This window comes from Molossus molossus, unplaced genomic scaffold, assembly GCF_014108415.1.
Source record: "Molossus molossus isolate mMolMol1 unplaced genomic scaffold, mMolMol1.p scaffold_m16_p_4, whole genome shotgun sequence".
In the NCBI taxonomy this organism is placed as follows: domain Eukaryota; kingdom Metazoa; phylum Chordata; class Mammalia; order Chiroptera; family Molossidae; genus Molossus; species Molossus molossus.
In genome coordinates, this window is record NW_023425377.1 from 56,588,983 (window position 1) to 56,599,618 (window position 10,636).

General features: G+C 47.1%; 1 protein-coding gene across 1 annotated transcript; it reads right to left on the minus strand.

Moving 5' to 3' along the window:
* Nucleotides 1-3,553: 3,553 nt before the first annotated feature.
* LOC118616121 (60S ribosomal protein L7a-like) lies at nucleotides 3,554-4,342 on the minus strand. The gene has a single exon (XM_036241501.1). The coding sequence runs from the start codon at nucleotides 4,340-4,342 to the stop codon at nucleotides 3,554-3,556; it is 789 nt and encodes a 262-aa protein (XP_036097394.1).
* Nucleotides 4,343-10,636: the final 6,294 nt, after the last annotated feature.

The following is a 10,636-nucleotide window of genomic DNA, read 5'->3' on the forward strand; positions in this document are numbered from 1 at the left end:
ACCCGGGTTCGGTTCCCGCTAAGGGCATGTACCTCGGTTGCATGTACCTCGGTTGCAGTTTGTCCCCGGCCCTGGTTGGTCGTGCGGGTGGTGACCACTCGATGTGCCTCTTTCACGTCGACATTTCTCTCTCTCTCTCTCTCTCTCTCTCTCTCTCTCTCTCTTCCTCTCTCTCCCTCCCACTCTATCTGTGCAAAAAAAAAAAAAAAAAAAGGAAAAATGTCCTCGGGTGAGGATAAAAAAATAAAATAAAATAAAAAGACTTTAGGAGGGATTCAGTTCTGGTAAATTCTGGTTCTGGACCATGGTGCTTTCTGGTCTGCCGCTGGGGCGGAAGGGGAGACTGATTACCTCCCAAGCGGCACAGATGCTGTTCTGGATAAGGAATTTTCCTTGGCCTGCCACTGGGGCAGAAGGTGTGTCTAATCACCTCCTGGGAACTTCTGGTGTGTGAGAGTGACTGTGTGAATGTAATATTGTGTGAGTAACCATGCTCCATGGTGCTTGTTATGGAGCCTGTGTGAGTCCTACCCTGCTGTTCCATGACGACCTCATACGACTAAAAGGTGGTATCAGATTCTTCGGCCACTCTAATGTTCCACCAGTGAGCCTAATCTGAGTTGGGAGCTCATTCCAACCTGCCACATGCCAAGAAGCATTTGAAATCTCCGCGAGGGGAGCAGCCAGGCAGACAAAGTGAAAGTTTCTGTCTTGTGTGTCTTCCCTTGTTTTTGTTCTCATCTGCCTTCCTACTGTGTCTCCCTCAACTTTGTTTTGGTTAGTCTAATCATGGATAGCAGCCCTACTGCCCAGAAGACCTCATTAGGTTGCTTAGTAAACATTCTTAGGGAAGGATTTGAAGAAAGTTCTGATTAAGGCACAAAAATATCCAAAGGAAAGTTAAGGACCTTCTGTGAATTAAATTGACCCACATTCAGGGTGGGCTGGCCTGACGCAGGATCCTTTAACCCTGAGTTAGTGCAGGCAGTTTGAAATCAGGTCACAGGGGATCTAGGACATCTAGACCAATCCCCCCTTATTGATCAATGACTTAATTTAATGAGACACCCACCCCCATAGATAAAGAGCCATGCCCTCCAGACCAGGGCACAAATACTGGTCGTGGGCCCCAAACTGGGCCCCAAGAGAAACTTGGGAAAAGGTAGGAAAGTGCCTGCAAGTCAGAGATACAGCAAAAGGCCCCAACAAGGTTCCAGTGCAAACATTTACTCTTTGGGCCCTAATTAGAGATTACCTTGATACTGTGTAGGGGGCTAATAAGTTGGGGAAGCAAGGTGTAGTGAAAAACTTGACGGAAGCCGAAAAGGCTATGAGTCTTTTTTTTTTTTATCCTCACCCGAGGACATTTTTCCATTCTTTGTACAGATAGAGTGGGAGGGAGAGAGAGGTAGAGAGAGAGAGGGAAACATCGATGTGAAAGAGACATATCGAGTGGCTGCCACCCACACGACCAACCAGGGCCAGGGATAAACTGCAACCGAGGTACATGCCCTTAGCGGGAACAAACCGGGTTCTCTCCGGATCGCAGGCAGACACTCTAACCACTGAGCCAAACCGGCCAGGGCAAGGCTACGAGTCTTTAAAGACTCCCCACTGCCTTCCACTAAGGCTGTGAGAGAGGTTAATCCCTCTGCTGAGACTTTATTCCCAGAGTATAAGAGAGAACTAGAAAGAGAGGTGGAATGAAATTGGTGGCACCTCACCAAGGAAGATTCAGATAAGGGGTTTAATGTTTCCAAAAGTTTTGCAAAAACAGCTCTTACCATCCCGAGGGGATGCAGGGGCTCTGCCCAAAGAACCCTCTAGTGCCCCTATGCTCTCTTCCTTACAGATGGGACTAAGAGAGGCAAGACCTGATGGAGAGAATATCACTGGGTTTTTATTATTTCCAGTGATAGAGGGCTTGACCTGAACAATCCAGGTCAAATATTAAAATTGCATGAGCTGGATTAAAAAAAAAATTGCATGAGCCTATCGCTTTTAAGATGTTAAAAGATCTCGAATCTCCTTGTACTATGTATGGGCCCACAGCTCTTTTGTGCTCAGTTTATTAGAATGTTGCTAGTGAAGCCTTAGTCCTGGGTGATTGGCAAACATTAGCGAAAGCTTTCCTTACCCCAGGGTACTATCTGATGTGGAAAAATAACTGGATGGAGATTAGTAGTGAGCAGGCCATATGGAATCAAAAGCACAGAGTACCCATTTCTTTGTAAATGCTCATGGGTGCAGGGAAATATCAGGCTCTTCGAGATCAACTAGGGTTTGCTCTCCAGGCATTTCAGCAGATAAATATTTGTGCTTTGAAGGTCTGAAAAGAGCTCCCAACAAAAGGGGAGAATTCACTAGATCCATCAGACAAGGACCTAAAGAGTCATATCAAGATTTTACATCTTGGTTGCTACAGGCAGACAATAGAGTACTAAGTGATCCAGAGACCAGCACATCAATAGTTAAACAGCTTGCCTATGAGAAACAGTGGGTTTAATCTTGGGAAGTAGTCTCACTATAAAAGTGTTCCAAGTGCTGCCTGGAGTTACTGATTCTGATTATTTGGGGGAAATAAAAGTTATGGCCCAAACCACTAATACTATTGTACAAGTTTTACCTGAAACTAGGATAGCACAAATTGTGATTTTGCCGCATCAGGCGGCTGGGAAAGTGCTATCAAAGGAACTGCAGGGAAAGGGAGGATTTCGCTCTACAGACAGAGACTATTGTGTGCAATTAATCACCCAAGATCGCCCTGGAATAGAGCTCAATTTGAATGAAAAGAAATTTAAAGGTATTTTAGATACAGGAGCAGATGTTTCTGTGGCCAATTTACAAGGAATAAGACAGGTTTCTAGGCCCCAACAAAGTGCACAGTTTATCAAATGGAAAGATTCTGAGGGCAACATAGGGTTTCTTAAATCCTATATTTTATTTTATATTTTTTATTTATTTATTTTGGCTACGTGCCCCTAGCGGGAACTGAACCTGGAACTCTCTGGTCCGCAGGCTGACACTCTAACCACTGAGCCAAACCAGCCAGGGCAAATCCTATATTTTAGATCATTTGCCTGTTAATCTATGGGGACAGGACCCCCGTCCTTTTGCCCCAGTCAGAGAAGGTAAAACTCCTCTGCGCGCCCAGGCTCCAAAACACAAATGGCTGTGGCAGATGCACCAAAAAGAGGGAGCAGCTGGGAAGGGGTCATCCCTGCCAGTGGGCTGCTGTACATGTCCCACATGGCATGGTGTGCCCTGCCGGGTGTTGAGACCAGGGTCAGTGCGGAGAGCCCCTTGTCCTGGGAAATGGGGGCAGAGGGCAGGAACACAGGCATTCATTCACTCAGAGGCTGCTGGGGCCGCAGGGTTCCCTGGGGAGAGCAGTACAGCCATGGAAAGAGCATGTTCCTTCGGTGCCAGCCCAGAGAGCTCGCGGGTTTGGCGGCAGTGAGTACAACAATGCAGATTTCTTTTCTTTTTTTTTTTTTTCTTTTGAAGGAGGATTTTTATTACTTTTATGTACAGAAAACTCAACAGTACACACTTAGCCCAGCTTAGTGGCCAGTTCTTTGGCCTTGGCCTTTTCCAGCTTGGCAATGCAAGCCACCGACTTGGGACCCAGGACGTTGCCTCCCCAGTGGCAGCGGATCTTGTTGTATCTGTCACTGTAATTGGTCCGGATAGCTTCCACCAGCTTAGCCAGAGCTCCTTTGTCTTCTGAGTTAACCTGTGTGAAGGCCACAGTGGTGCAGGTCTTCCTGTGGACAAGTCGCCCCAGCCTGGCCTTCCTCTTGATGATGCAGTAGGGAACCCCCATCTTATGGCACAAGGCAGGCAGGAAGACAACCAGCTCGATGGGATCCACATCATGTGCAATCACCACCAGCTGGGCCTTCTTGTTCTCCACCAGGGTGGTGACAGTGTTGACCCCTGCTCGAAGGACAGGCGGCCTCTTGGTGGGCACATCCCCTTTGCCGGTAGCCTTCTTCTCAGCCCGGGCCTGCTTCTCCTGCTTCATCTCTGGCCTGTACTTGTGAGCCAGCTTAAGCAGTTGAGTGGCTGTCTGGCGGTCCAAGGCCTGGGTGAGCTGGTTAATGGCAGGAGGCACTTTCAGATGCTTATAGAGAATAGCTGTTTGCCGCTGCAGCCGAATGTAGTGGGGCCATTTGACAAAGCGGGTGAGGTCCCTTTTGGGCTGGCTGTCCTGTCCAATGACAAAGTTCTTGGGCCTTTTCTTGAACAGGGGATTTACCACCTTCTTGGCCTCCTGCTTCTTCACAACAGCAGGGGTCGGCGCCACCTTTTTCCCCTTGGCCTTCTTTCCTTTGGGCATCTTGGGCGGCGGGAGGAGAGAGCAACAATGCAGGTTTCTCACAGAGCTGTTAACTTTGGGGAGTTGGGCACAGACACAAAATGCTCTTAGAGAGAACTGAAAAAACACTCTGCCCCGGGTAACACGTGCACTAGGAGAACTCTTTTCTTTCCTGCATCCTTTTGAAAACCTGGGGTCAGAGAAAATTTTCCCATTCCTCTGCCCCCTGTGGGACCCAAATACTGCCAGGGCGAGGGCTTCCTTGGACACTTTCCACCATGTTCTCCTGTTAGGCCTGAAGGCACAATTGTTTGAAATAGCTCAAAAGTATATAATAAAGTGACATCACTGAATGAAAGAGGGAGAGCTTGTCCCTGGTAATGGAATAACAGTCTGGGATGTAGTAAAGGGAATAACAGGGTTAGGCTACTCCTGACCCTTGCATCAGATAGTAGCCCTGCCGTTATAGCAAAGATATCACCAAATATGTCTAAGGGGTTAAATATAAATTGGAAGCTCAATTGTGCTTACCTCCCACAGAGTTCAGGGCAGGTAGAGTGCATGAACAGGACCTTAAAGGAAACCTTAACCAAATTTACGTTAGAAACTGGTGAAAACTGGACCACTCTGCTCCCCCTCCCCCTCTTACAGTTCTTGCAGGCCTTGCAGTCCATCCAGAAGGCTGTACATAAACACATCTGCAACGCCCTGCCTGTGCCCACCTTGGACTTCGTGCACCCTTTCCAGCCCGGAAACTCAGTGTGGGTAAAGAAGTTCACCACCCAGGGACTGACTTTGGCCTGGAAGGGACCATACATTGTCATCCTGCCTGCACCAATGGCTGTCAAGGTTAACGGCATCCCAACCAGGCTGCACCATTCCCGGCTGAAGGCAGAAAAAGCAGAATGAACGGTCTAGGCCTCTCTAGATCCCTTAAAAATTAGACTTTTGTGTTTATCGGGACTTTAATTTTTCTGATTATGATTATACATGGGAATCTTTATAGATCTGGGCCCCAGTGGAACTGGGAACTTAAAAATGGAATATTGGGGGAGGTCTTAAGAAATGTCACCACTAAGGGGATAGAAAAACCTGCTTTCAGTCTCGACCTATGTGACCTCATGAGAGGCACCATAGGCACAGATGGTATTACTGAAGATTGGTGTCATATAGAAGGGCCCCTTCCCTGGGGTTATGGGACAGCTATGGGGGAATGGGGACTACAAGGGGTAGAAATCTATATATGCCCAGGGAGTGGTACAGTCACCACAAGTTGCTTGAATGCAAATGAATACTTTTGTCCATCTCGGGGTTGTGAAACCATATTTACTACTAAGGACTATATAAGAAGCAGGCACCCTCATATAGATTTTAGAAGGTTAACCGAGCCCAAGAGTTTCCCTATAGGGAAATCTAACCCTATTCAGATTAATGTCATTAGTCAGCTAGACCTGTATTGGGCCATAAGGACTGACTGCTGGTTATGCCTAAATTCGAGGCCACCTTATTATATAGGGCTAGGCCTCTCTGAGCCAATTTCCCAGACCCCAAATGCTGACCACTGTATATGGGAGTAGCCCAAGTTAACTTTGGGGGATATCCAGGGGTAAGGGACTTGCATACTCCCACCTAAGTATAGCCTCCAGCAATACAAAACAGATGAGGTTTAGAGCTCCTCTCTTCAAGCAGGGAGGACTCTGTGTGGCACTGGGCAAAACCTGCTGTTTCTATGCTAACAACTCCAGGGTTATACAAGAAAACTTATCTAGGAGAAATATCGAGGAACAAAAAAAAAGAAAGAAAAGAAAACGGGGATCTGAGAATTGGTTTCAATAAATGTTTAACTGGTCTCCATCGGCCATCACCGGTCCTCTGGCCATATTATGCTTACTTCTAACCTTAGCGCCATGCATAATAAACAACCTCATAAAAACTATACAGAGAAGAATAGACTCTGTAGAACTCCTTGTAGTTAAAGGACAACATAGCCATATCCCAGAGAAGAAGGGGAGTCAATGATTTGACTCAGGTATATAAAACCAGTAGGGAAAGAACTGGGCTATTTTAAAAATCAAACTCCATTCTGATCAGTTATTCTTTTTTTTTTTTTGTACAGATAGAATGGGAGGGAGAGAGAGGAAGGGAGAGAGAGTGAGAAACATCGATGTGAAGGGACACATCGAGTGGTTGCCACCCGCACGATCAACCAGGGCCGGAGACAAACTGCAACCGAAGTACGTGCCCTTAGCGGGAACCGAACCCGGGTCTCTCCAGACCGCAGGCCGACGCTCTAACCGCTGAGCCAAACTGGCCAGGGCTGATCAGTTATTCTTGCACGTAAACATCCAAGCAGTTTTCTAAAAAACCTGGGACTGCCCTGGCCAGTTTGGCTCAGCGGTTAGAGCGTCGGCCTGCGGTCCGGAGAGACCCGGGTTCGGTTCCCGCTAAGGGCACGTACCTCGGTTGCAGTTTGTCCCCGGCCCTGGTTGGTCGTGCGGGTGGCAGCCACTCGATGTGTCCCTTCACGTCGATGTTTCTCACTCTCTCTCCCTCCCACTCTATCTGTACAAAAAATGGAAAAATATCCTCGGGTGAGGATTTAAAAAAAAATAAAAAAATAAAAAATAAAAAATAAAAAACCTGGGACTGACACTCAGAGGAACCATAAAGATAAGGGGTTAATGATGGCCTTGGGAAACTTGGATGGACCATAAAAAAGAAAGAGATTAATGATTGCCTTAACCCCTGCAACTGACACCCCCTTCTCCTCTGGAGAAGTCTGTATCAGTCCCAGTACCAATTAAGCAGAGCCAGGAGGAATGTAGGTTTTTTTCTTTGAATGTAGCTTTTTCTTTTTCTTTTTTTTCTTTTATGTAGTTTTTTCTGTATTTTGTTCCTGTATAAGCAAAGAAGAAAGGAAGCTCGAGGCTGAGATTTGGGAGATCCCCCCAGCCCACCGGTGTAATAAAGTGCTCCTTTACAATTCGGCTGTGCGTCTCTGGTTATCTTACTGACCTGTTACAACAATTGAGTGTGTCACTTATGAAGGTGGTTGGGTGGTGGTGTTTTATGTGGTCTGAAGCTGTCCACTAGCTGTGCTGGCTCTGGGGCAAGGTCAGCCACTGCCTGTGTTCTATCTGGGGCCACCCGGCATAAGCTACAAAGTAATCTGCCAATAGCTACTTCTTGTGCTGGGCTTGGAGGTGCCCAGAAAAAGCCAAGTTGTGAACCAAGGCTGGCGGCTTCTAGTGCCAGGCCTGGGGCCACTTAACGAGAGGTATGGGGCCTGCTGAGACCAAATGCTACTTGTTTGAGAGATTTTAGGAAACTCTGAAGCAGGGTCCAAGACAGGCCAATCCTATGGTAAAAGCCTTTGGAAACAGCTTGGGTGGGCCTGAAAGTTGGGTGGGGTAGGGCCTCAGGGAATCACCAAGGCAGGGCATTGTGAGCCAGGTTACTGGAGTCCCAGATATGGCTGCCTTCTGCGGCCCTAGAAAAGGGCTCACCAAAGGAACATCAGCCTCTGCCAGCATGTCTGTTCAGGAGAAAGCCACCTCTCCAGCTCTTGTCCTGAGGCCACACAGCTCAGTTTTTCCCTGTATGTCTCTGGCACCCTCAAGCTGCCTCCCCTCAAGCTTAGAGGGAGCGAGTCCAGGTAAGTACATGCATAGGAACTTTAAGAGGAACTGCCTGAGCCCTGGCCGGTTTGGCTCAGCGGTTAGAGCATCGGCCTGCAGTCCGGAGAGACCCGGGTTCGGTTCCCGCTAAGGGCACGTACTTCGGTTGCAGTTTGTCCCCGGCCCTGGTTGGTCGTGTGGGTGGCAGCCACTCGATGTGTCCCTTTCACATCGATGTTTCTCTCTCTCTGTCTCTTCCTCTCCCTCCCTCCCACTCTATCTACAAAAAATGGAAAAATGTCCTCGGGTGAGGATAAAAAAAAAAAAAAAAAAGAGGAACTGCCTGAGGCTCCTGCACCTGCAGCCTCTCTCTGCCTCAGTTCCCGCTGGTTTTTCTAGCCAGAAGTTGTGGGGACTTCTCTTCCTGGCACCAGAACCCTGAGCTGGAGGTCCTGGTGTGAGAGAGGGACCCCTCATTCTTCAGGTAGCCTCCCAGCCGAGGTAACCTCCTGATTTTTATCTGCAACACATGAGTGTGGGACTAGCCTGTCCGTGCCCCTGCCCCTCCTACCAGTCTCAATGTGGCTGCTTCTTTAATTTTGCAGTTGTAGAACTTTCATTCATCTCGATTTCTGTTGCTTGATTTTTAGCTTTTCCTTCTAGTTGGTCATTTCCAAAGACAAGAATCTTCTCATGACATTATCAACCTTCTCAATTCCAGGGGTGTTCTGGTAATCTTTGAACAGTGTAGGTCTGACCAGTGTGGCTCAGTGGTTGAGTGTCGACCCATGCACCACAAGGTTGCCTGTTCAATTCCCGGTCTGGACACATGCCCAGGTTGTGAGCCCGATCCCCAGTGGGGGGCATGCAGGAGGAGGGCAACAGATGCTCTCTCTCATCGATGTTTCTATCTCTCCCTCTCACTTCCTCTTTCTCTAAAATCAATAAAGAAAAAAAAAATAGAGCAAGTTCTCAAGCTACATATTGTCATCTACTAGGATTTGATTTATTTTAAAAAAAAAACAACAACAAAAAACAGTGTGAAAGAAGACAGATCTTTTTGGCTGGGCCAGACTGATTTTTAGATGGCATATCCACCAGCAGCTCGGAGCATGAGACCTCTAGGAGGTAAGGAAAAGCCCCAGTGGTGGGAGGGAAGCCAGGCACATCCTCCATCCATGGTCCAAGTACTGAATTCCGGGTCACTGCCTGGGTCCAAATGGAACTCAGGGCCCTCCATGCCACCCTCGGCATGGTGACTTTTGACTCCAGTGGGTGACCTGCTGTGCTAGTTCCAAAAATCCAGAAGTTTAATAATATTTATTGGCAATGTTGAGGGGAAAGAAATGCTATTTATTTGTTTGTTTGTTTGTTTATTATTGTTGAGTCTATTACAGATGTCCCCCTGTTCTTCCCCACTTTGCCTCCCTTCACCCTGCCCCTGCTCCCCTAGGCCTTCACCACAATATTGTCTGTGTCCATGAGCTATGCATATATGCTATATACTCTTTGGTTGATTTCTTCCCACCCTCCCCTCAAGAAAAGCTCTTATACATTGTCAGTGCCAGTGGGGATGGATGAGATGAACCAAAGAACTTATATGCATGTATGCATAACCAATGGACATAAACAACAATGCTGGAGAGGTGAGGGGCAGGATGGGGAGGAGGGTGTTGGGGGGAGGAGAAACATCCATAACAAAAATAAATTAATAAAAATTGGGAAAAAAAATTGTTGATGCCAGTGCATATTGGCCCAACTCCATGGAGGCAATTGGTAACATTAATCAAAATTAATAGTTCTGGCCAGTTTAGCTCAGTGGTTAGAGTGTTGGCCTGCGGTCCAAGGAGACCCAGGTTCGGTTCCCGCTAAGGACATGTACCTCGGTTATAGTTTGTCCCCGGCCCTGGTTGGGTCGTGCGGGTGGTAACCACTCAATGTGTCCCTTTCACGTCGATGTTTCTCTCTCTCTCTCTTCCTCTCTCTCCTCCCACTCTATCTGAACAAAAAATGAAAAAATGTCCTCGAGGATAAAAAAAAAATTAACAAATATACATCCCTTTTGATGTAATTCCACTTTGGGAAATTACTTCTACAGGAATTGTGCAGATACAAAATGACAACCTGAAAGATTTTTCATTAGTATATGATTTATATAAAGTAGCAAAAGACTAGGAACAACGCGGGTCCCTAATCGGAACAATGCAGGTTCCTAATAGAAACCTGTTTGTTTTTATTTTATTTTATTTTATTTTTTCTTTATTGATTTTACAGAGAGAGGAAGGGAGAGGAAGACAGAGATAGAAACATTGATGAGAGAGAACATCGATTGGCTGCCTTCTGCATGCCCCCCACTAGGGATTTGGCCCACAACCTGGGCATGTGCCCTGACCAGGAATCAAACCAGTGACTTCTTGGGGCATGGGTCAATGCTCAACCACTAAGCCACACTGACTGGGGCAAGAACCTGTTTAGATAAATTATAATACAAATATTAAAAAGGAATACTATCCCTGGCCGGTTTGGCTCAGTGGTTGGAACATTGGCCTGCGGACCACTGAGTCCTGGGTTTGGTTCCCGCTAAGGGCACATAACCACCCCCCCCCCCAAAGGAATAATATACAGCTATAAAAATGAAGGAGCTTCTACCACTTGAGAGGAGTTTGTAATCCAAGACAGATGGAGAGAGACTTATCTG

Excerpts from the sequence above, each read along its gene's own strand:
- LOC118616121 (XM_036241501.1), bottom strand. The coding sequence starts at position 4,342 with ATGCCCAAAGGAAAGAAGGCCAAGGGGAAAAAGGTGGCGCCGACCCCT.